This window comes from Lepus europaeus, chromosome 3, assembly GCF_033115175.1.
Source record: "Lepus europaeus isolate LE1 chromosome 3, mLepTim1.pri, whole genome shotgun sequence".
NCBI lineage: Eukaryota > Metazoa > Chordata > Mammalia > Lagomorpha > Leporidae > Lepus > Lepus europaeus.
The window spans coordinates 98,320,024-98,345,268 of record NC_084829.1 but is presented as its reverse complement, the minus strand read 5'-3'; the positions used below and the strand labels follow the sequence as shown (position 1 = coordinate 98,345,268).

The 25,245-nt window shown below is 37.3% G+C and overlaps 1 protein-coding gene across 5 annotated transcripts in view; it reads left to right on the top strand.

Annotated features, from left to right (window-relative positions):
• ASCC3 (activating signal cointegrator 1 complex subunit 3) overlaps positions 1 to 25,245 on the top strand; it is a 382,634-nt gene that overhangs the window by 282,072 nt on the left and 75,317 nt on the right. For all 5 annotated transcript variants that reach the window (XM_062186549.1, XM_062186553.1, XM_062186551.1 and 2 more), the window contains 2 exons: positions 20,406 to 20,517; positions 20,717 to 20,851. In XM_062186549.1, the coding sequence (XP_062042533.1) occupies positions 20,406 to 20,517; positions 20,717 to 20,851 (247 nt within the window). The remainder of the gene's footprint in view (positions 1 to 20,405; positions 20,518 to 20,716; positions 20,852 to 25,245) is intronic.

Sequence of the window (25,245 nt, the reverse complement as noted above, 5' to 3'; positions counted from 1 at the left end):
TCTGTAGGACCTGTCTGTAGGCCTGGTTCCAGGACCACCACAGATACTTGCAAAAGCCCAACTCGCTCTTATAAAATGCTGTGGTATTTGCATATTACCTGTGCATATCTTCCCATATGCTTTAAACTCTCTGTTGGTTACTTGTAATACTCAACACAATCTAAACACTATTTAAATTAGATGGTATGTTCTATTGTCAAGGAAAGAATGACAAGGGGAAAATTTCTGTACATGTTCAGTACAGACAGTTTTTTTTCAAGTGCTTTCCTTCTGTGACTGATTGAGTTCACACATGGGAAACCCACAGACGAAGAGGACCAACTGCACAGCCGGAAGGCTTGCTAGAGAGCTGTTTTGTTGAGGACTTTGAGAGGTAACAAGACGAACTAGAAGCAGATTCAAGAACGAGGGACATTCCTGATGTGAGAGAAATATTAAACCCTTATTAGGTCTTAAAATAGAGGAATCATGATGAAAAAGTTGTTTCTAAATGTTATTAAACCTTGCCTATTGGTACCTTAAAACATTTTTCAGTCAACATTTCTACTTTCATAGATAGGAGTTGACAATATAGTGACATTTTCCCCAGAGTTTCCTCAACTATTAGAGCATCTGGATTACCAATGAAATATAATTTGGGAATATGTCCGAAAAATGAGTGATACAGCCATCCAGTATTGCACATCTACCGTAGTAAATAGATCCCAGAATAGAATTGCGAAGCAGACTTCTCATGTACTCTAATCTTCTCATTTCAAGTTATAGAGCTGGACACTTAAAACAACCTTCTAAAACAAAGTTTTCTGATTCACAACCCAGAACAGTTTCTTGGGAATGGGGCATACAGGGGCTTTATTCATAATGTGATAGGAAGAACTTTGGGCTTGGAGTTCAAACACTGATTCTTGTTTCAGCACTACTAGCCTTTGCTAGCTATGAGACCTCAAGTCAGTTCACCTCTCTGAGCTCAATTTCTTCATCTCAAAAGTGAGTAATGGTCTACCTTCCCCAACTAGGTCATGTTGAGAATCAAATAAATGCATTAAAACCTTCTGGCTCTATTATTTATGAAGGCCATAACTAATGGCAGTGAATGAATGAGCTGTTATCCTGAACTCCCTGCCAGTTGCTTTACTGGTCTCCACCTTCCTAAAGAGTCTAGTTTAGAGACTCAGAGCCTAGGCATTTCAGTCAGCTTGTCTTATTAGCACACAAAGGAATAATTCACTGTAGTTTCTTATACAATCCATGCATATACTTTCCTGTGTGTGTAAATCTCCTTTGAAAAGTGTTTTAAGTTCTTACTAATATTTATCTGTTTAATAATTTTAAACATGCTGCAATATTCACTTAATATATAAATATTATTAACATTAATCTACATATTTTTCTTGAAAATGGGGATATTTATATCACATAATGTAGGATTCATAACAAGGATCATAAAGTGAGGAATGAAGGGTATGTTATTATATAAGTAGTATAATTCAATGAAGACAACTTTTATGTGAATGCCAAATAATATGGCATCTTTAATATGTATATGATACTTCCACATATGAGATAAAACAAATGGAATTAGTGTTTGGTTGATTTCACTTAGCATAATGATCTACCTCCATTCATTTTGTTGCAAATGTCAGGGTTTCATTTTTTTTTAAGATTTATTTATTTATTTGAAAGAGCCACACAGAGAGAGACGGAGAGGCACAGAGAGAGAGAGAGAGAGAGGGAGATCTTCCAGCCGCTGATTCACTCCCCAGTTGGCCACAATGGCCAGAGCTGTGTCAATCCGAAGCTGGAAACCAGGAGCTTCTTCCGGGACTCCCACGTGGATGCAAGGGGCCCAAGGATTTGGGCCATCTTCTTCCTTTCCCAGGCCATAGCAGAGAGCTGGATCAGAAGTAGAACAGCCAGAACTTAAACTGGCAGCCATATGGAATGCCGGCACTGCAGGCAGTGGCTTTACCCACTACACCACAGCGCCGGCCTCAGGGTTTCATTTTTTCATGGCTGAGTAATATTCCATTGTACGTATGTACTAAAATTTTCTTTTCAGTCAGTTAATAGACATCTAGGTCGATTCCATCCCACATGGGTGCAGGAGCCCAAGGACTCGGGCCATCTTCTATTGCTTTCCCAGGCCATAGCAGACAGCTGGATGGAAAGAGTAGCAGACAGGACAAGAACTGGTGCCCACATGGGATGCCAGCACCACAGGCAGAGGCTTAGCCTGTTACACCACAGCACTGGCCTGGGATGATAGCCCTTCTAACTGGAGTGAGATGAAACCTCACTGTGGTTTTTTTAATGCTTCCTTAATGGCTAGTGAGCCCGAGCATTTTTTCATGTGTCTGTTGGCTGTTTTTATTTCTTCTTTTGAAAGATGTCTATCCGGAGCCTATGCCCATTTTTTAATTGGATTGTTTTATTGTTGTTGAATTTCTTGAACTCCTTGTGTAACATATGAATATATAAGGAGCTAAAGAAATTGTTTTATTTTAAATTTTTTTTTATTTTGAAGGAGTTTCAGAACAAATAAACTGCAAAAAATTGGTACAAATAGGCACTATATACCATCCTCTAAGCTTCCTCATTTTGACATCTTTTGTGACCACAGTGTGATTACCAAAATCAGGAAATTGACATTTATACAAACCATTAATTAATCTAGAGCCCTTATTTAGACTTCACCAATTATCATACTAATGTCCCTTTTCCTCCCAAGACCTAGTTTAGTATCCTGAAGTGCATTTAGTTCTGCCATCTCCCTGGTTCATAACATTTCCTTAGTCTCTCTTTGTCATGGCCTTGACACTTTTGAAGAGCATTGGCGAGTTATTTTCTAGCATGTCCTTCGATCTGAGTTTGCCTGAAGTTTCCTCATCACTAAATTCAAGTTACATCTTTTGGGCAAGAACATCACAGAAGTAATTTTGTGCTCTTCTTGGTGCATAATACTAAGAAATTCTTCTTTAGATGTCCCTTCAATATTTAAAATATTACCTATATATGAAAGATTTATTAATGTGTTAATCTTACCTACTCTCATCAAGTTTTATTTCTCGACTAGCCTCCCGAATGTTGCCACATGAACATGCCACTATCATTTCAAACTTAGCATATCTAAAATTGAATTAATCTTATGATCATCAAAATCTTTGGGTCCAGTGCTGCGGCTCAGCAGGTTAAAGCCCTGGCCTGCATCACCAGCATCCCATATGGGCGCCAGTTTGTGTCCTGGCTGCTCCTCTTCTGATCCAGATCCCTGCTAATGTATCTGGGAAAGCAGCAGAAGATGACCCAAGTCCTAGAGCCAAGACCCTGCACCCACGTGGGAGACCCGGAAGAAGATACTGGCTCTTGGCTTCATATTGGCTCAGCTAGAGCTGTTGCAGCCATTTGGGGAGTAAACCAGCAGATGGAAGACTTTCTCTCTCTCTCTCTCTCTCTCTCTCTCTCGTCTCTGTCTGTCTGTCTGTCTGTCACTCTCTATAGCTCTGTCTTTTAAATAAATAAAATAGAAGAGTAACTGGCTCCCTCTAAAAAAAAAAATCTTTGTCTTCTTACTTTTGTTAGTATTATCATTCAGCATCCACTACCTTGATTTCAAACTCCAAACTCATTTTTTAATTTTCCCTCTCCCTGGCTTCCATAATGCTCCAGCTGCTTAACCTGCTTTAATCTATCCCAAATCTAACCTAATTTATAAACTGTCAGGGAGTATTGATCAGAAGCTAAATGTACTACATAGCAGGTGAGAACTAGATAAGATTTAGTTAGTAGACACAGAACAGTAAGTCTTTAAAGTCAGAGAATGAGCAGGAAACTCTACAGTGTTTACAGTTTCCAACTAGGAGAGTGAGTTTAGCCAAGAGCACAGTTGGAAGGTCCCATGGAAAGGGAACTGGAGTAGGTATCCCTCCCCATTGCCCTGGATACAGACTGCCTGCTATTTAATAATATTATGGTGAGAAAATACACATGCAACTGTGATATAAACAGTAGTAATTAGGGGCAGAAAAGAAGTTTGGGGAGGCTTAGCAGAGTGGACAAAGGATAAAATTTGGGGAGGTATATTTGAGTTATAAATTAAGAAAATTATCCTCAGCCTCTGAACAGGTAACTTCTTAAGTATTTGGACACTTAGGTGCCTCCTGTGCCCTCATGGGGAGTCAAGGAGGAATCTTTGTGAATGGGACTCAAAAGGATGTCTTATGTGTGTGTGTGTGATTTTTTAAGCTGTATTTATTTATTTGGAAAGCATAGTTACAAAGGAGGGAGAGATGCAGAGCAAGAGAGAGAGGGAGAGAAAGAGAGATATTCCAGCTACTGTTTCACTCCTCAAATGGCCACAATGGCTAGAGCTGTGAAGATCAAAGCCAGGAGCTTCTTCTGGGTCTCCCACATGGGTTTGGGGGCCCAAAGACTTGGGCCATCCGCTGCTGTTTTCCCAGGCACATTAGCAGGGAGTTGTATCAGAAGTGGAGCAGCAGGTACTCTAATTGGCACCAATATGAGATGCTGGCATCACAAGTGGCAAGTTTACTTGCTGCCCCAAAGTGGAGTTGGACATCTCCCTCCCCAAAAACTGCTACTGTCAGCTAAGCCAGAATAGATGAAGGAGATGTTAATCCACTCCACCAATAAGTAAGAGTCTCCCCTCACTTTCTACTTTTGCTAGCATTCTTCTTCCAGCCAGCAGTACCTGCCCTGTAGACAGGTAGACTCTTAATAGTTTTCAGAGCCAAGGCACATAGATGCATATTGATCAATGCAACATCAGTTAATTTTCAGGAGGCATTAGTTTATCCACTGTCAGTCATATATCTCATGATTCTAATTCCATTAAAAGCCTCCTATATATACTTTGAACCTGGCTGGGTTAAAACTAAGACTATCATTATTATTCTGAGACAGAAACCTATGCCCAGGCTCTTGCCATGTGAGTTCATCATTCTGGAATAGATTCAGCAATAATTTCTTTTTTAAAAAAGCTGTGAGTAACAAATGCATTGTGTTCTCTTGGGAGTAGCACTAGCATAACTAATCAACTCTAGTCTCCGTATAACACTAAGATATAAACATTTAAAAGTTAAATGCATATTCCTTAATTCTATAAACATTTATTGAGTGCCTACTATTTCCTATCCACTATTCTAGCCATTTTAATGCTGTATCAGTAAACTAGAGAACAACAAAAAACTTTGCTCTCCATGACATATACATTTTTAAGAGAAATAGGAGATTTAAAAAAATATTAGTAGTAAATAAGTACCCGGGGGGGGGGGGGGGGGCGGACAGAGTAAGGAAAATCAAGATATCCGGGAGATGAATAGGAGCAATATAGGGTTTCCAGTATTAAATAAGAAGTCAGTCAGTGTCAACCTTATTAAAGATGCTGATACTTGGGAAAAGATTTGAAAAAGATTAAGAAGGTTAACTGCATGAATTATCCAAGGAACAGAATCTCAAGGGGAGCAGAAGACGTTTTAAGGCGAGCATGCCTTCTGGAAGAACAATAAGGAAAAGGTGTGATTGAAGTAAACTGTTACATCGGCAAGGGGAAGCAGCAAGAGATGAAGTTAGGAATGTTGAGGACTAGTGATGCTACCGGTCACCTGGGACCCCATAAACTGTGAAGGGATTTTGACTTTCATGCTGAGTGAAATTAAAACCATTGCCAGTTTGGAGGAGGGAAATGGACGGATCTGTTTATGTCATGAGTCAGTTCAACTTTAATGATAAATGTTACAAATTATTTAAATTGCTCTGTGAAAAACAGAAATTCTCAATGACTTTTTAAAGTACATCTAAGCATGATGTACAAGCAACACATCAAATCAAAATACTTGGGAAAAAGATTGGAAGAAAGTGTAATAAAGAGTAACAGAGAAAGCAATAGCTTCAGAATTAAAATCAAACACCAAATTTAGGCAAAAGAAATTTTTTTCAAGGGATGTAGAACAGTTCATGCTGGTAAAAGCACAACCACCAAGAAGTTAGAATAAGTTAACAAATTTGGGAGTGACTAAAAATGGCGTCAAAATATATAAAAACAGAAGCTAATGGAAATCCAACTAAAAACAGTCCAACCAAATTATAGTCCTGTTAAGGAACTTCAACATGTCTGTCAAAAATCAGCACATCAAGGACATAAATATTTCATAACATAGAAATTTTGTCTAACATCATCATTGTGTTGTGTATCTTTGTATGTATGCCTCTGGAACAGAATGTTCTATACTTGCAAACACTCATAGAAATTTACTTACAAAAATTTCCCATGAACTAGACCACAAAAAGCATCTCGTCATAGTTCAAAGTGCAGAGTTCATCAGGCTGCATTCTCCGTGTTTAATTTGATACAGGTTGAGCATGCTTTATCCAAAATACTTGGGTCAATAATAGTTTCGTATTTTTTCAGATTGGGGAATATTTCATATACATAATATGATATCTTTGGAATGGCACAAATCTACATACAAAATTCATTTATATTTCTTATATACCATATACACATGGCTTGAAATTAACTTGATTCGCTATTTTTGTGTGTCTGAGTTTTTATTGTGACCCGTAACATGAGGTGAAATGCATTTTCCACTTATGACACCATGTCAACATTCAGAAAGTTTCAGATTTTGAAGCATTTCAGACTTTGGGATTAAGGATATTCAACATGTGAAATAGAAATAAACAAAGAAAATAGAAATAATCAAGAAAAATAAACAAGAAAAAGTTGTTAAAAAAAAAAAAACTGGCTCCTGGCTTCTGCCTGGCCCAACCCTGACTTGCAGGCTTTTGCAGCGTGAACTAGCAGATGGAAGATCGATCTGTCACTCTGCCTTTCAAATAAATAAATGAACAGAACCTTTTAAATATATATATATGTATGTGTGTGTGTGTGTGTATATATATATATGTGTGTGTGTATATATATATATATATACTAGAACTACACTAAAATAAAAGTATCATGTGATTAATAAGACCAATGGATATAAACTAAAGCAGAATTCCAAGAAATATTTAAACTTTTACAGGACTAAAAGAAAACATGGTGCATGAAAATAAAATAAGCATCTCAAGAAACTATTCAAATGTTAAAACAGAAATACAGGAATCTTTAAAAAATAAAAATTTAAGTCAGTAAAGCAGAAATTTACATTAATAATATTTATTGAATATCTGTTTTACTTGGAATGCTATTTCAAAACTGTAGCACATTTAGTAGATGAAGGGACCAAAGCACAAGGGGATTAAGCCACTTGCCCACAATAGCACAGCTCCCAAGTGCCAGAGGCACCACTGGAATTCCATCTCATTTTCCATCACTGAGCTTGTTATCAGGTCCAGAACTCAAGTATTTCACACTCCCCACCTACTTCTCTTTAGTGCTATCTTGAAAAAATGCACTCTTTATGGAAACCATGCTCTACTAATTCTGAACATATGACACTTTTGTTCTTTTGATGCCCCAAAAACTCAAATTGTCTTCTTCGTATAAGATTGATTGATTGATTTAAAGGGTAGAGTTACAGAAAGGGGAAGAGACAAAGAGAGAGAGAATCTTCCATCCTTTGATTCACTCACCAAATGGCCACAACATCCAGGGCAAGCTCAAGCCAAAACCAAGAGCCAATAGCTTTTTCCAAGTCTCCCACATGGGTGGCAGAGTCCCAGACACTTGTGCTGTCTTCTGCTGCTTTTCCCAGTCCATTAGCAGGGAGGTGGATTGAAAGTAAAGCAGCCAGGATTTCAATTGGCACCCATATGGGATGCTGGTGTTGCAGGCAGTGCCTTTACCCACTACACCGCAATACTGGCCCCCACATTGTAAGCTTTAATAACTGTACCTTTACATCTGGGTAAAAATAGACAAATCTGCATAAATTGTAACAGTTTATATGTTTTCTGTAGCTATCGTCAAGCTCTAACCTACTTTCTGGTTGACTCTTTTTTTTTTTTTTTTTTGAAAGATTTTGTTTATTTATTTGAGAGGTAGACTTACTGACAGTGAGAGGGAGAGACAGAGAGAAAGGTCTTCCCTCCGTTGACTCACTCCCCATATGGCCACCACGGCCGGCGCACTGCGCCAATCCAAAACCAGGAGCCAGGCATCTCCTCCCGGTCTCCCAGGTGGGTGCAGGGGCCCAAGCACTTGGGCCATCCTCCACCACCCTCCCAGGCCACAGCAGAGAGCCGGAGGGGAAGAGGGGCAGCCAGGACTAGAACCCACACCCACATGGCATGCCAGCACCGCAGGCTGAGGATTAACCCACTGAGCCAGGGCACCGGCCCCTGATTGACTCTTGTTTTAATAATGTGACTATAAACAATTGTGAGATTTTTGTGGCAACATACTTTTCATAATTGACAAATAATTTTTAGAGTACAATTAGATGTTTTTGTACATGTACACATTATGGAATGAACAAATCAAGCTAATTAGCATATCCATTGCCTCACATAGTTCTTTGTGGTGAGAGCATTTAAAAACCCATTTTCTTAGTACTTTTGAGATATATGATACAGTATTATTAACTGTAATCACTGGGTGGTTGCAATGCATCACCAGAACTTGTTCCTCCTAATTGAATCTCCATGCTATGTGCTGGACATTCTCCCTTTCTTTGCTCACCTCCCATCCACCACTGGCAGCTCTTCAGCCTCTGGTCACCAACATCCTGCTCTCCATGAATTCAACATTTCTAAAGGCCAAAGCTAAGTGAAATCATGCAATGTTTGTCTCTGTATGTCTGACTTATCTCATAATATTTTCTAGATTCACCCATCTGGTTGAAAGTAGCATTTCATTCTTTTTTGAGACTGTATAGTATTCTATTGTGTACTACATTTTTTGTTTTTAAAAGGGAATTTATTAGTATATTAGATTCTCAGAGTCACAGCAAAAGCATGATAATTACTGCAACACAGTTCACATGAATTTTCATGTTAAAATGATATTAATACAAACAGAACAAATTCCTAGATACAATTCTAAGAATATAATAATACTTCCCTTCCTCCTTCACTCTCTCCCTCTTTCTTTTCTCTTTTCTTCTTTCTTTCTGTTTTTCCTTCTTTTTTAATTTTTGAGATAACATTTTAATTTACATTATCATCAAAGGTTTAATACTCCATTAAAGAATTCAAAAAGTAAAAAGACCGTAGTTCAGTGGGAATATAGGCAAGGGCTATGAACAATAATCAAGCGAAAAGATGTCCATTTCACTCATGTACAGTAAATTTGAAAACAGTCACAGATCATTAAAACCATAGTAGTATATTATTCATAACCATTGAAAAACCACATTTTTTAATCTGTTCATCTGTTGGTGGACACTTGAGTTGTTTCCGTATCTGGGCTATTGTGGATCATGCTACAATAAACAGGAATGCAAGTGTCTGTCTGACATACTGATTTAAGCACCTTTGAATGCATACCCAGGATCGGGGTTGAATCATCCAGATGTCGTTCTATTTTTAGAGGAACCTCCACACTGTGTTTGCACTTGTTTACGTTCCCACAAACCATGCACAGGAGTTCCCTTTTCTCTGCATCTTCAGATTGGCTCTTGAGTGTAAACTTTTATGATTATCTACAATGAAATCACATTTACCCAAAGCGTATAAAAAAAAAAAAAAAACAAGGTCACAACAGTTAGGAAAGTTATTCCTCCTTAGATTCAGAGTTGGTTAAAGTCTTAGTGAACCAACGGAAGGAAGGCCTTTCTCTCTGTGTCTCTCTCACTTTCTATAACACTCTCTCTCTCTCACTGTCTAACTCTGACTGGCAAAAAAAATATAAAAAAAAAAAAAGAGGCTCTAAATTCTTGGTTCAAATGAAAGGCCTATTATATTATTTATTGTTATAATTTTTAAGTACTTCCTATCATTCAGTGCCATCAAGATTTAACTTTTCTTGGGTTTTAAGTGTGCATGTGTATACTTCTCTGCTTGTGTGTGTATAACAAAGAGACTGAGTTTAATTTAACAATAGAAAAGGAAGACCACTTTCAAAATACAGTCATACTGGATCACATTTGTGCTCATCTAACAGTTCTCAAGGTGTATATGTTTATAATTTTGCAGTTGTTTAACGCTATTGTCTCCCTCCCCACCCCCAATACCACAGAGGCAGTAATCATGTCTGTGATGTTCTGAGCTAAAGCTCCAGCACAGGACAGGATCTGACCTGTGGTAAACATTTAAGAAGTGATGACCGACTGACTAAATGAATGACTGGATGAGTAAATGATGTCTAATCTCTTCAGTATCAACCTTGGGCTAGGTGATAAAAGCATGCGATCCTCAGTGAAAGATCTCTAGAAGAAGGTGTTCTGAACTGGTTTCCAAATGCCTATAATTAAAGCTTTAAAATATTTTTGGGATACAGTCATAAATAAATAAAACCTGATTAGCCACTTCAGTTAATCATACTAGTGTAAACCCTGCACCATACCACAGCTATAGTGCAACTTAGATTAACAAAGATTTCAACCACTATTCCTGAGTTGCTCACTTTATATCGGTTTGTAGTCCTGTATGTATGTGTAACATGTATGATTTTATGCAAATACATATATGCATTTAAATATAAATATATGTAAACTCATATGCATTAGCTTATTCAAATGTATATAAACACATATGCTGGTGCTTTCATAAAATATAATATATTCCAAATTGAATTCTGGATTCAATTTGTATGTTCAGTTTTACTCTTTGTTTCCCCCCTGAGAAAGCTTTTAAATATTTCTGGGGCAAAAATGTTTTGGTAGTTTCAGCTGTCCCTGCAGCCACTTTCATTATTTGTGTCATTATTACTGCTGCATAATCTGAACATAAAAAAACATGGTGCTATAACAAATGACTTCCTAGTACTGACAGTTATAGCAGCAGCATTTCAATACTGATGAAAAATTTCCCAGCATGATATCTGGCTAGGTTTACATAAACCAAACAGGAAATGGCTGCCACTATTACATTAAATCCAAACTGTTTGATATAACTTTATCTGTACTTTACGTTACTATAAAATCTCTTTCATTCTCAACTGGTAAAATTTCATCTGTGTTAAGGTTGGAAAAAGAGAACTTGAGGTTTTATGTGTAGTAATCTGGTTTCTCATTTGATAAGATCTCTTAAAGATAATTTTTGAAAAGTCATTTTAGTTTATGATTGATTGTATTTTATGAACTTTGTAAATTTTTATGATAGGAAGAGGTTTGTTATGACTTTTTCCCAATGGACTGCTAATAGAAGTTAGCTTGTCTAGCCCATGTGCTAGATGCTGTCAGTATTAAACTGCCTTTGACTTTCACTCCTCTCAGGGGACTAGTAATTGTTGTGTTCAAACAGCCTGTAATTGTAATCCCGCTGGCTTTCTCAGTACGCTTCTGGCTATTAGAATCATTAAACAACTCAGCACCTGTTAACAGCATTGTAAATATTCAACCCTGCTTGTGTGCAGGTTGAGTCCAATATAGAGAAATCTTACGAAGCTCAGTCTCATAAATTAGAGGTTCTGACAAGTCAATTATTGTGAAACTGGGTTTCTCTGTGAAATAAATGAAATAGCATGCTGACAAAAAGGTAGGCTGTCTGTTTATGGCAAAGAGAAGATAATGACTTGATGATTCAATGCAGTGAGCATGAAACTACATTGTATCCGTTATCCATAATTAAGCAGTTGTTTAAGTTTTCTGTTTAAATAACCAGTAAATTATAAATTTTCTACTGTGGAGAGTGCAGTATGAAAACAGACCTTTTTAGTTAGCTGTTGCATGCTTTTTCAAGTTAGCAAAGTGATTATTTACATAAGTGATGTGTCGTTTTAAGCTAAGTGTTTAGATTTTGCACACACTAGAAATTGTATAATAACTGAAAACTCATTTGACAGGAGTAAAGGCCATATTCCTACCAAGACAGATCATATAAATCTCAACTCCATGGTTTATTCACGAGGAGTGTCAGAATTATCTCTCAAAATTTTATGATCTTAAAAAAAATCATTTAAATTTAATTCATTATTTTATAGTGTCTCGCAAATTATACACCTCATTAAGATAAGGCACTTTTTTAAGGACTTTGAAAGTGTTTACAGTGACATTTGAACCTAAGTCCCAATAATGACAAAGAATAGTACTTGGTAAAGGCCAATGAAGTTCATTTATGTAAATTTTGTGTCCTGTTATACATGTCAATAAGAATATTGGTGTGCACATTTAAGAAGCAAAAACTATATTAAAAGTAAATAACATTGAAAGGTTTTTTTTGTTTGGTTTTGGTTTTCTTCTCAGAAATGTGTTTTTCCTAAGTTATCTTATGAATACTATTTTAATGGGGTCATCAGATAATTTGTTGTAGTCTTAGAGACATGATTTTAATTGACTTCTTATTTTTGCCAAGTTATTTTAAATGTTTAAGAACATTTACCTGAATGAAAGCCACAAATTAATTTTAAAAATATACCAGTAGACTTAAGCCAATTTTAGAATGGATATTAGGCTCTAAAGATACTTCTTGCAAATACAGTGAATATAGTAGCCAAAACAATAAGTAGATTTTCTAAAGGACTTCAGATTTGTTATGGAAATTTTTTTTTCATTTGTGGCCATAAATATTATTTGTAAGAATACCAGAATTACTCACTAAAGCATAAAGTTCACATTGTGATTATATTTATAGTATAATGGCTTATGGTAATCAGGAGCCACACTGATGAGATTTTTTTTCAAATGGCCTAATACATTTATAAATAGAAGTAGAAGTTTAATTTTTTGTGTTTCATGATAATGCTATTTTCAAAATATAGTCTTTCTGTGATGTTAGGTACATAAAGTATAGTTTGATTCTTACTATACAAATGGTACTACTTACACAGTATCCTGGTACATTTTTACTAGTGTTTTCAATTTAGAAATAACTTTACCAACTGTATATTAATAAAGATAACTGAAAATAGTATTAGAAAATTTATAGACCTAGTAAGCCAAAATATTGTGAAATAGAAAGTAAATAACCACTTATGTTGCAGAAAGTTTGATTGATAAATTTTATATCTTGGGAAAAAAATCTGAAAGAGAAAAATATTTTTATTCATTTGAAAATCACTTCTGATAGATTTCCCTGTTTGCTGGCATACAACTCTTTGTAGTAATTTCGGATGACTCTTTATTTCTGTGGTGTCTGTTGTTACATTCCTTTTTTCATCTCTGATTTTATTGATTTGGGTCTTTTCTTTTTTTAGTTAGTAGGGCCAATGGTGTGTCAATTTTGTTTATTTTTTCAAAAAACCAGCTCTTCATTTGGCTGATCTTTTTTAATTTTTTTTTATTCAATCCTGTTGATTTCTTCTCTGATTTTAATTATTTCTCTTCTCCTACTAGTTTTGGGTCTGGTTTGCTGCAGTTTTTCTAGATCCTTGAGATGCATTGAAAGCTCATTTATTTGATGCCTTTCCAGTTTCTTGATGTAGGCACCTATTGCTATAAACTTTCTCTTAACTCTGCTTTTGCTGTATCCCATAAATTTTGATATATTGATTGTTATCCTTATTTACTTCCAGAAAGTTTTTGATTTCTTCTATGACCCAGTGTTCATTCAGGAGCATGTTGTTCAATCTCCATGTGTTTGCATATGCTCTAGAGATTCCTGAGTTGCTAATTTCCAGCTTCATTCCACTGTAGTCTGAGAAGCTGCATCTTATGATTCTAATTCTTTTTAATTTGCTGAGACTTGCTTTATGGCCTAGTATGTGGTCAATCCTAGATTAGGTTCCATGTACTGCTGAGAAGAATGTAAATTCTTCAAGTGTAGGATGAAAAGTTCTGTAGATATCTGTTAGATCCATTTGGGCTATAGTGTCGATTAAATCTGCTGTTCCCTTGTTGATCCTCTATCCAGTTGAACTGTCTATTTCTGAAAGTGGAGTATTGAAATCCCCCAATACTATTGTATTGGAGTCTAAGTCTCCCTTTAAGTCCCTTAACATATCTTTTAAATAATTAGGTGCATATACATTTATAACAGTTATATCTTCCTGTTGAATTGATCCCTTAATCATTATATAGTGCCCCTCTTGGTCTCTCTTAACAGTTTTTGTGTTAAAGTTTATTTTGTCTGATATTAAGATGCCTACGCCAGCCCTTTTTTGGTTTCCGTTGGCATGGAATATCTTTTTCCAACCTTTCACTTTCAGTCTGCATGCATCTTTGTTGGAAAGTTGTGTTTCTTGTAAGCAGCAAAGAGATGGGTTTTTTTCCTTAATCCATTCAGCCAATCTGTGTCTTTTAACTGGAGAGTTGAGGCCATTAACATTCTGTGTGACTATTGATAAGTAGTAAATTTGCCCTGCCATTTTCCCAAAGATATTTCTAATATATGCTTTGAACTTCCTGTGACCTTTTGCTGGGAGGTTTTCTTCCTTTACCTTCTTTCATACTGATGGCTGTGTTTCTGTGTTTCCGTGTGTAACACATCTTTAAGCATCTTTTGCAGGGCTGGACGAGTGGCGACAAATTCTTTCAATTTCTGTTTGCTATGAAAGGTGTTTATTTCACCTCCATTCACAAGTGAGAGCTTTGCAGGATGTAATATTCTGGGCTGGCAGTTTTTTTCTCTTAGTACCTGGGCTATATCTCGCCATTCCCTCCTAGCCTCCAGGGCTTCTGATGAGAAGTCTGCTGTGAGTCTAATTGGAGATCCCCTGAGAGTAATCTGACGTTTCTCTCTTGTACATTTTAAGATCTTTTCTTTATGTTTCACTGTGGTGAGTTTGATTGCAGTGTGTTGTGGTGAGGATCTCTTTTGGTCATGTTTATTGGGGGTCCTATGTGCTTCCTGTACTTGGATATCTCTGTCCTCCAAACCTGGGAAGTTTTCTGCTGGTTTCTCACTAAAAAGGCCTTCTAATCCTTTCTCTCTCTCTTTCTCTCTCTCTATGCCTTCAGGAACTCCTAGAACACAAATGTTGGGCTTTTTAATAGTATCCTGTAGATTCCCAACAATATTTTTTAGATTTCTAATTTCCTCTTTTCTTTGGTTTGACTGTATACTTTCCTGTGCTCTTTCTTCTAAGTCTGATATTCTCTCTTCCATCTCACTGATTCTGTTTTTAAGGCTCTCAAATGTGTTTGCCATTTGTTCCATTGAATTCTTCATTTCACTTTGATTTCTCTTAAGTGTCTCAATTTCATTTCCTACTAAATTCCTCATTTCATTTTGATTCCTCCTTAAGATTTCATTTTCATGAGAGAGATTTTCTGTCCTGTCCAGTAAGGATTTCTGTAGTTCATGAATATAGTTTTTGATAACTTCTAAATGTTCTAATCATAATTTTTTTCAAATCCGTGTCTTGCATTTCTTCCAGAGATCTGTCTCATTCATGGATTTCTGAATGTCCTGAATTTATATTTGCATCTCTAAAACAAGACATTATTCTAATTAAATACTCCTGCTTAGCCATTTTCCAGAATAAAGAAAATATTTTAATGAATTCTAAAGTAGGTTTTTTGGGGCTGGCTCCATGGCTCACTTGGTTAATCCTCCACCTGCGGCACTGGCATCTCATATGGGCGCCGGATTCTAGTCCCGGTTGCTCCTCTTCCAGTCCAGTTCTCTGCTGTGGCCCGGGAGGGCAGTGGAGGATGGCCTAAGTGTTTGGGCTCCTGCACCTGCATGGGAGACCAGGAAGAAGCACCTGGCTCCTGACTTTGGATCGGTGCAGCAACGGCCGTAGCGGCCATTTGGGTAGTGAACCAATGGAAGGAAGACCTTTCTTTCTGTCTCTCTCTCTCTCACTGTCTGTGACTCTACCTGTCACATAAAAAAAAAAAAAAAAAAAAAGTAGGTTTTTCACTTCCATATATGCCTGGTAAGATACAAATTTGAACTTTAAAAAAAATCTTTCTGTATTTCCATCCACCTGAAAGAACAGTAGAGCTAGAAAGATTTATCTTCTAATTTATTCCTCTCTTGCCTGAAATAGCTAGGGCTGGGCCAGGCCAAAGCCAGGAGTCTAGGGCTCCATCAGGGTCTCCCAAGTGGATGGGACTTGAGCCATCATCTGCTACATCCCAGGATCAGAAGCAGAATCTACTTGTGGATCAGAAGTAGAATAGTGGGAACTGAAAATGATACTCAGGTATGCAATAGGGCATTGCAAGAGGCAACTTAATATCTGGTCATGGCTACTTTGCCTAAATTAATAACAGCTGTGTTCAGTAATGATCTCCGCATGAGTAATGTTGGTATTTTGGTTTATGACAATAGCTTTTTTAAGGAAAAGAAATTATTTTTTTATGAAATAAAAGTAACTATTCCTTTTTAATGTAAACTTATATTCCTAAATAAATTGAAGTTGCCTCTTAACAATCCTTATTCAGTAGAGTCTGTCTTATTTGGGTGTAGTTACGCATTTGCACTAATTGATCTTGCTAATAAAAATATATCCTGGGGGCTGGTGCCATGACAGCAAGTAAAGCTGCCACCTGCAGTGCCAGCATCCCATATGGATGCCAGTTCAAGTCCCAGCTGTTCCACTTCCAATCTAGTTCTCTGCTATGGTCTGGGAAAGCAGTAGAAGATGGCCCAAGTCCTTGGGCCCCTGCACCCACATGGGAGACCCAAAAGAAGCTCCTGGCTCCTGGCTTCAGACTGGCACAGCTCTGGCCGTTGTGGCCATCTGGGGAGTGAACCAGTGGATGGAACACTTCTCTCACTCTTTCCTCTGCCTCTGACTCTCTAACTCTGCCTTTCAAAGAAATAAATAAATCTTTTTAAAATATATATATACATACATTATTTTATGCTGACATGATTTCAGTCCAGCTTTATGTATTTTCTTTTTTTTTTTTTTTTTGCAAAGGCAAGAGGAAAGTTTATTTCATTTGCAAATGGGCCGTCTCAGCAGCACCCTCTAGTGTAGTGCAGAGAGAGCGGCCCCGAACATCAGCTTTACAGGGTATTTAAAGCTTAAAACCACAACATTAGCATATCTAGTCGTGTTACAATTTCATTGGATATGTTAATGGTTACTGGGTAAGGGGCTAGGGAAGTGCGGGCAGTTTCTTAAGCAAGCAGGGCGGGGGATACAGAAGCAGAAAAAAAGCGTGGTTACAGGGTTTCAGTAAGACAATGGGGTGGGGGCATGCAGAAAATACCTTGCATACTTTTGCCGTCTGCCAGGACCCACAGATAAGGGGCGGTTGGGTGCTTCCCATGCCTTTATCTGGCGCCGTTATCTCAAACCGCAGCTGCCTGCCCTTGACTTATGGTTTCGGCCCAATTTCCAGGAAATGTTTTACTAGAGTTCCCTAAGATAGTGCTGGGGTAGTTAAAATGGCGTCCTTCATTCCCCCCTTTTTGTTTTTGACCAATTTTAATCTTAAAATTTTAGGGATCACCCTTAACCCCTGTCTCTGTTATATCCTCTGTTCTTAGACTCTGATATTGTTGAGTTAAAACTTCTCTTGAAGGTCTGAAACAAAGGAAGGGAGCAGGGTGATTGAGATGCAGATACTAGGCTGCACCTGGGAGATTGTGGAAAATTTATCAGGCAGGAAGCAGGAGGGGTGAGGGCCTCCACCTGGCAGGTTATCAGGTAGAAGGGGGCAGGGCAGGCAGGATTCGAAATCTGGGCTTCCCCTGAAACATTGTTAGGATGACTTTGAGATGCAGATGCATATAGATGTCTTCTCTTTAGGCCTGTCACACACACATAAGCTCATAACTGACTTCCTACCTAACATTTCCCCTCAAGAAGAATACCCAAAATTCTTTTTGGGATTATGGATGGAGTTCAAATGTTTTTATATAACTGACCCTAACTCTTTCCTTATGAAAAAAGAAATAACCACAAAGTAGTTGTCTTGACAGTAGTTCTCCATTGCTCACAGGTGATGGTTTCCTTTTATTCTAACCCATTTCAGATTGCTAACACCCTTCTCCCAAGCTGTTAATATCCCCTTCCTAGTCCAGTACAGATGTGAAACTGTGCTTGTAGTTTTAGTGTTGAGAACCTGTTCTCTACAACCACTTTCATTTCTGTTCCTTTATTTGGCTGGGGAAAGGCAGAAGTAGAGTGTACAGGTTCTCTTCACTGACTCTTCAGTAGAGGAATCACACAGTGGGACGGAAATCATAGGGGAAATACCACAAGACATTGGCATAGACAAATACTTCTTGGGTAAGACTCCAGAAGCACAATCTATAAAGGCAAAATAGATGAATGGGATTACATCAAGATAAGCAAAGGAAACACTCAACAAAGTGAATAGGCAACTACAGAATGGGAGAAAATATTTGCAAAGTGATAAAGGACTAATATCCAGAATATGTGAAGAACTCAAGAAACTCAAAATCACAGAACAAACAATCCAGTTAAGTAATGGGCTAATTGGGCCGGTGCTTTTGGTGTATCAGGGAAAGCCATCATCTGTGGTGCTGGCTGCTCCACTTGCAACCCAGCTCCCTGCTAATGTGCCTGGGAAATCGGCAAAGGATGACCTAAGTGCTTGGGCCCATGCACCCACTTTGAGACCCACAAGAAGCTCCTAGCTCCTAGCTTCTGGCTTCAGACCCACCCATCTTTGGCCATAGCAGCCATTTGGGTAGTGAGCCAAAAGAGGGAAGATCTCTCTCTCTCTTTCTCTCTTTCTCTCTCTCTAACTCTGCCTTTCACAAAAATAAATAAATCTTTTAAAAAAATGGGTTAAGGATATTAACAGGCATTTTTCAAAGAATAAAATGCAAATGGCTAACAGACACATGAAAAGATATTCAGCATCACTAGCCACCAGGGAAATACAAATAAAACCATAAATGAGATTTCAGCTCAGCTCTGTTAGAATGGCTATCTGCCAAAAAATAAATAAATAAATAAATGATGCTTCTAAGGAAGTGGAGGAAAAGGTACCCTAATACACTGTTGGTAGGAATATATCATAGAACAACCATTATGGAAGACAGTCTAGAGATTTCTCAGAAATCTGAAAATAGATCTACCATATAACCTGGCCATTTCACTCCTGGGAATTTACCCAAAGGACATGAAAATAGCATATGAAAGATTTATCTGAACCCCTATGTTTCTAGCAGCTCCATTCACAATATTTAAGATATGGAATCAACCCAAATGTCTAGTGGCTAATGACTGGATAAAGAAATTTTGGTATATATGCGTGAACTACTCAGCCATAAAAAATAATGAAATGCTATCTTTCACAACAGAATGGATGCAGTTGTAAACCATTATACTTAATTAAATGAGCCAGTCCAAAAAAAACATTAATATCATATGTTATCCCTCATTTCTGGTAACTAATATACAGAGTACAAAAAAGTATATGAGTGAAATTTTTAAAAAAAAGTATATGAGTGAAATTGAAATTTTGAAATTTGATTCTTGTTTATAGCCCTTACTGTACTCTTGAGATGCAGTGGTTTTTGTACTTAACTACTTGGTGAATTCTTTATTTGAGTATTAAGCTTGTGATGATAATGATAAAGTAAATTGAAAGTATGTCATTGTAAAAATTAAAAGAAAGGAAGAAAGAAGGAAGGAGAGAGGGTTAGGATAGGAAGTATCATTATGCTCTTAAAACTGTATATGTGAAATACATGAGATTAGTTCCCTTTGTATAAGTGAAGAAATTGTAAGAAAACTGCCAAGGCCTGTAGTGTAATTCTTCACACTTATGTCTGTTCCAAAGCACAGATTTCCAATGATTATAGGGATTTGCCAAGAACCTCTCACAGTTACAGAGAGGAGCAATCAGCAGTCAGATGAATCGCATGTCCATAGGCGTTTTACCAATAAAATACAGCTTAGTTCAATTGATTTATTTTCATCCTGATGCACCTTTTTGTCATTAAAGTGACATTTATTCCTTAAGAACTAGGAAAACAACAATTGACTAAATTTCCTAAAAGAACTCATATGTTACCCTGACAGTTCTGTGAGTTTTGTGAAATTAGTGAGGATAGGTTTTATAAATAAAAGGGGTTTATTTTTATTTATTTATGTATATATTAATATATTTGCACACACATGTACTTCTAAAATACTCAGTTTCTAAACTCATAATTTTAGTTTGGCTTAGGTATATAAACTGAAGCAATACCAGTTTTAACATAGGAAAACTTATTTTTAATCTGCATAATTTTATTTGTTGTCTCATATATTTCAGTGTTTATTATTTTTCATTGGTACCTAAAAGCTTTAGATGGGGCTTTTCATCTGTAGAGGTAGTGGTAGTTGCTGTAGCTTTATTTTTTTGAACTGCTGTAAATATATTTCAGTGTTTTTGAGATCCTGAAAAGAACTATGTAAAACTGAGGTGACAGTGTTAGTAAAAAAAATCTTGAAACAAATAATTCCCTTTCTTGTTTTCTAGCTACTACAATTTGGGTGATGTGAGCCATGATTCTGTGAACAAGTTTCTGTCCCATCTTATTGAGAAGTCCCTGATTGAATTGGAACTCTCCTACTGTATTGAAATTGGAGAGGTATGACTCAGTCTTGTGCATTCCAATTGAAATGGTTGCCCAGCTTCTTAGCATTGTTAGGCTTTTGCTTCTAGTGATACTGAGATTCTTAACAAAAGTGTTCCTGTAACAACCTATACTTTGAATTATTAATTTTATGAAGCTATATACTTCAGTTGTGCTTTCTATATGTGTTAAATTATTTTTTATTTTCAAATAGGATAATCGGAGTATTGAACCTCTGACATATGGCAGAATTGCCTCCTATTACTATCTGAAGCATCAAACAGTTAAAATGTTCAAGGATCGTTTGAAACCTGAATGCAGTACTGAAGAATTGCTTTCAATTCTAAGTGTAAGTTTCATAATGTTATTGCATTGATTTTGAACATAAAGAGATTATCATATATATATATATATATATATATATTTCATATCTTCTCTTTCAATTTATGTCTTAAATTGTTGCCATTCCATTCTTCTTGAAATTGGAGACAGTTTGTAAAGTCCTTCCATCTGTCAGGATCACCACAAAGTAACATCTGGACTAAGTTCCTTAGGTTCTTCTAAGAGTGGAATGAGGCACTTTTGATATTTAGTCAAAATAATGGGTAGAAACTGAACTGTCTTGAGCAAACCAGATGACCACCCTATCATAGCTGTGGTAACCTATTTGGATTATGAGTGAAAAGCTTCTTTTATTGCTTCTGTTGGATGGTTCTTGCTGAATACTTATCCATATGACAAGTTTCTTTACATAAAGATCCTTCGGAATAAACTTCTCTTGGAATTATTGAATGCCTGAAAAGCTGTTTAATATCTTCTCCCCTATGCATACCCTTTCAGGAGGCATAGGGAACTACCTTATTAAGTTCATTTTTCCTTTTTTGCCAGGAGCTAGACTTTGTATTGAAATTGAAATTGAAATTACTATTAGGAATATCTTGTCTACCTTCCTTTCTGTATACTATATACTTCTGGCTTTTTGCTTATTTTGTCAAGGTTAGTTGTAATAATTGAATTTAAAACTTCCTTGATATATTAGTCAGTATATCCATATAACTTGACTGTAATATCCTGATTATGTGTTGATGCTTTGATAAAAGGTTAAGAACCACAGGATTATGTTGTCTTTAAAAGGTCATTCTCTTATAAATTCCCTGATTTGTTGTAGTTTATTTGCCAGCTTTTATCCTTCTGCTCCTGTTGGTTTATCATTCTCAGTAAGGTTCCTTATCACAGTCACAGTTTTTGAATTTCAATTTCTTATTTTTTCCTTCAAAAAGCTAATGTATAAATTCTGTGCTCAGCATACAGCCATGTACGTTGCAGCAAATCAGAAAATGTTTGTTAATAAATTAATGGATGGAGGGATGGATGGTTAGGTCTATATTAATCAGTTTTGTATTGTTTGTAGAATATGGAATTAAAGTATGCAAAGCTCCTGATATTTCTTTGCATTTTGAATTCATAGAGAAACTAAAAATTAATTTCTGAGGAAAGAATATAAAAAAATTTGAAGATAGCTATTTTTGGCCTGGTGTTAAGATGGCAGTTGGGATCTTTGCACCGCATTTCAAAGTGCCTGGGTTTTGGGAGCCCAACCCCACTTCTGATTCTGTTTGCTGTTAATGCACACCCTGGAGGCAGCAGATGATGGCTCAAGTACTTGGACCACTGCCACCCATGTGGAAGGCCTGTATTGGGTTCCTATCCCCCTGCTTTGGCCTGGCTCAGCCTGGATTGATGTAGGCATTTGGGAAGAAAACCAGCAGATGAGAGCTTTCTCTATGTGTCTTTCTCTTTCTGTATGTCTGTCTGTCTGTCTGTCTCTCTCTCTGTCCCTACCAAATAAATCTTTAAAAATTTAAATAAATACAGTTTTTAAATGAAGCTTTTAAAACATTATTTGAAAGGCAGGAGAGAGAGAGAGAATCTTCCATCTGTTCTTTCACTCCCCAGATGCTCACAACATACAGGGCTGGGCCAGACAAAAGTCTCCCATGTGGGTGGCAGAGATTCAACTACTTGAGCTTTCACGTGGTGCCTCCCAAAGTACACATTAACAGGGAACTGGAATGCATAGCAGATTCAGGATTCTAACCCAGACCAATAAGGTATGCGAATGTCCAATGTAGCAGCTTAACTTGCTGCTGTAGACATGCCCCTAAAGAATTTTTTTTCACACCCCTAAGAATGAGATTCATATCATCTCCTAGATAAAGAATCCTAGGATTTCTCTGGAGGATGGACTGATTTGTTTGTACAGGCAATAAAATAATGGTTAATAAATTTATAAATGTAAATTTAAAAATTGGGGCATGTGTGTTAAACTAGTAGCCTAGATTAAAAATCCTTTTTTTTTTTTTTCAAATTTACTAACTTGATATACTTAACTTGATAATAAAATACCATTTTTAAAAAAAAATAGATTGATTGATTTTGAAAGAGAGAGAGATCTTCCATTTGCTGGTTCGTTCCCCAGATGGTCACAATTGTCAGTGCTGAGCCAGGCCAAAGCCAGGAGACAGGAGCTTCATCTTGGGTCTCTGACATGGGTAGCAGGGGCCCAAGCACGTGGGACATCTTCTGCTGCTCTTTTCCCCAGGTCATTTAAGTCCAAATAATAGCAGGGAACTGGATCAGAAGTAGAGCCACAGGGGCACCAACAGACCCAAATGGGTGCCTGCTTTACCCACTGTGCTGCAACATTGGCCCTAGGAAAGTACCCTACCACCCTGAGAACCATTTTTATAATTGCTAGCACTTTTGAGCAATTTTCATTGCCAGGCAGTAATCTAAAAACTTTACATTCAGGGCTGGTGCTGCGGCACAGTGGGTTAAGCCGCCGTCTGCAGCACCAGCATCCCATATGGGCGCAGGTTCAAGTCCTGGCTGCTCTGCTTCTGATCCAGCTCCCTGCTAATGCACCTGAAAAGGCAGCAGAGGATGGCCTAGGTCCTTGCACCCCTGCACCCACATAGGAGACCTGGAGGAAGCTCCTAGCTCCTGGCTCCTGGCTCCTGGCTCCTGGCTCCTGGCTTCAGCCTGGCCCAGCCCCCGCCATTGGCACCATTTGGGGAGTGAACCAGCCGACGGGAAGATTCCTGTGTCTCTCCTCGCTCTCTAACTCTGACTTTCAAATAAATAAATAAATAAATATTAAAAAATAACTTTACACTGATAAACTCATTCAATCCTCCCAGCAACCACTCAATTCCCATCATACCTCCCATTTTACACATTGGATGGGAGGTACAGCATAACTTAAGGCTATTTATAGAATGTGTAAGGTGAAAACCTTGTGCTGTTACATTCCACACTCCCATTCACTGCACTAAAAAAAGCAGAAAATATATACAGTATATTTCCAGCTTGTTCATGGTTTTGATTTCTGTAGTTTCAGTTACCTGTAGTCAACTTCAATATGAAAATATTAGTATTTGTCTTGACTCTTTCAAGACAGACCACATTCATATAAGTTCTATTAAATTATTTCGTTATAATTGTTCTATTTTAATGTTATTGTTCACCTTTTGCTATGTGTAATTATAAACATGATTTTATCATAGCTATTTCATCTTTCTACTTGTAGACTGTCAAAAAAAAAATTTGTGTGCCTGCACTTTGTGAGATACTTGCTAAAGGACAGAATATAGAAAAGTAAACATTAGTGACAAACTTTCTGTATGGATATGTAGGCGGGTAGGTGGATGTATAGTGTGAGCATTGATACTTAGAGAAACTATGGGCCATGACAATAAACCACAAAAGTTGACTGCAGTCATCAGGTTAGTGTTTGCTCTAAGAATGTCAGCATAATGTTGTGCATCATCCAAAAAAACTATCTAAAAACAGAAGAATATGACATTCTGTCCTTCATGTTCATCTTCTTTACTGGAGAGATTTGTCATGTGGCCTCACATCAAAAGGACATGAGAGAGAAAGTTTGGGCTCAAAATTCAATACTCAAATGATATAAGACATGTCCCTGGCCATGTTAGTTTAGAAAACACAAGACTTTGAATCAGTGTAAGCCAATTTAGAGCTGTAAACCATGTGAGTATAAGCTCTCTTTGTGTGTTGAACACAATAGCTTTATAGCAATTAATAAGAAATCCAGCTCACCCTGCAAATAATAAAACACGGGATGTATTGCCTCAATTGATGGATATAACATGGGCCAAAGTTTACAAATGCAAATAGGCCTGGAATAAATTTTTCAAAAGCAACTAAAGGAGTAGGCTCACAGTACAGTGGTTTAAGTTGTCGTTTGGAACTCTGGTATCTCATATGGAAATGCCTGGTTCCAGTCCCTGCTGCTCTGCTTTGATCCAGCTTCCTGATATTGCACTACTCCCTTGGTGGCTTGTTTCCATGCCACCCACATGGGAGACCTGGATAGTATTCCAGGCTTTGGCCTAGTCCAGCCATACTGTTGTGAGTATTTGCATAGTGAAGCAGCAAACGAAAGATTCCCTCTCCCTCCCCCTTGCCCTTTCTTCCTTCCCCTCACAGTCCCCCTCCCTCCTTTCCCTCTCAGTTTCTCCCTCTCCTTTTCTCCCTCTCCTTCTCCCTCATCTGGCTTTCAAATAAAAAAATAAAATAAATTTTTAAAAAATGTTTTTAAAAAAAGCTGCTAAAGAACTCAAAGAGAAGGTGGAATGGTGCCTCCATGTTTGGTGTGATAGATAATGTTCATTCCTTTACAGACAAGGAGAGGCAGAGATCAGCATTGGATATGCCCAC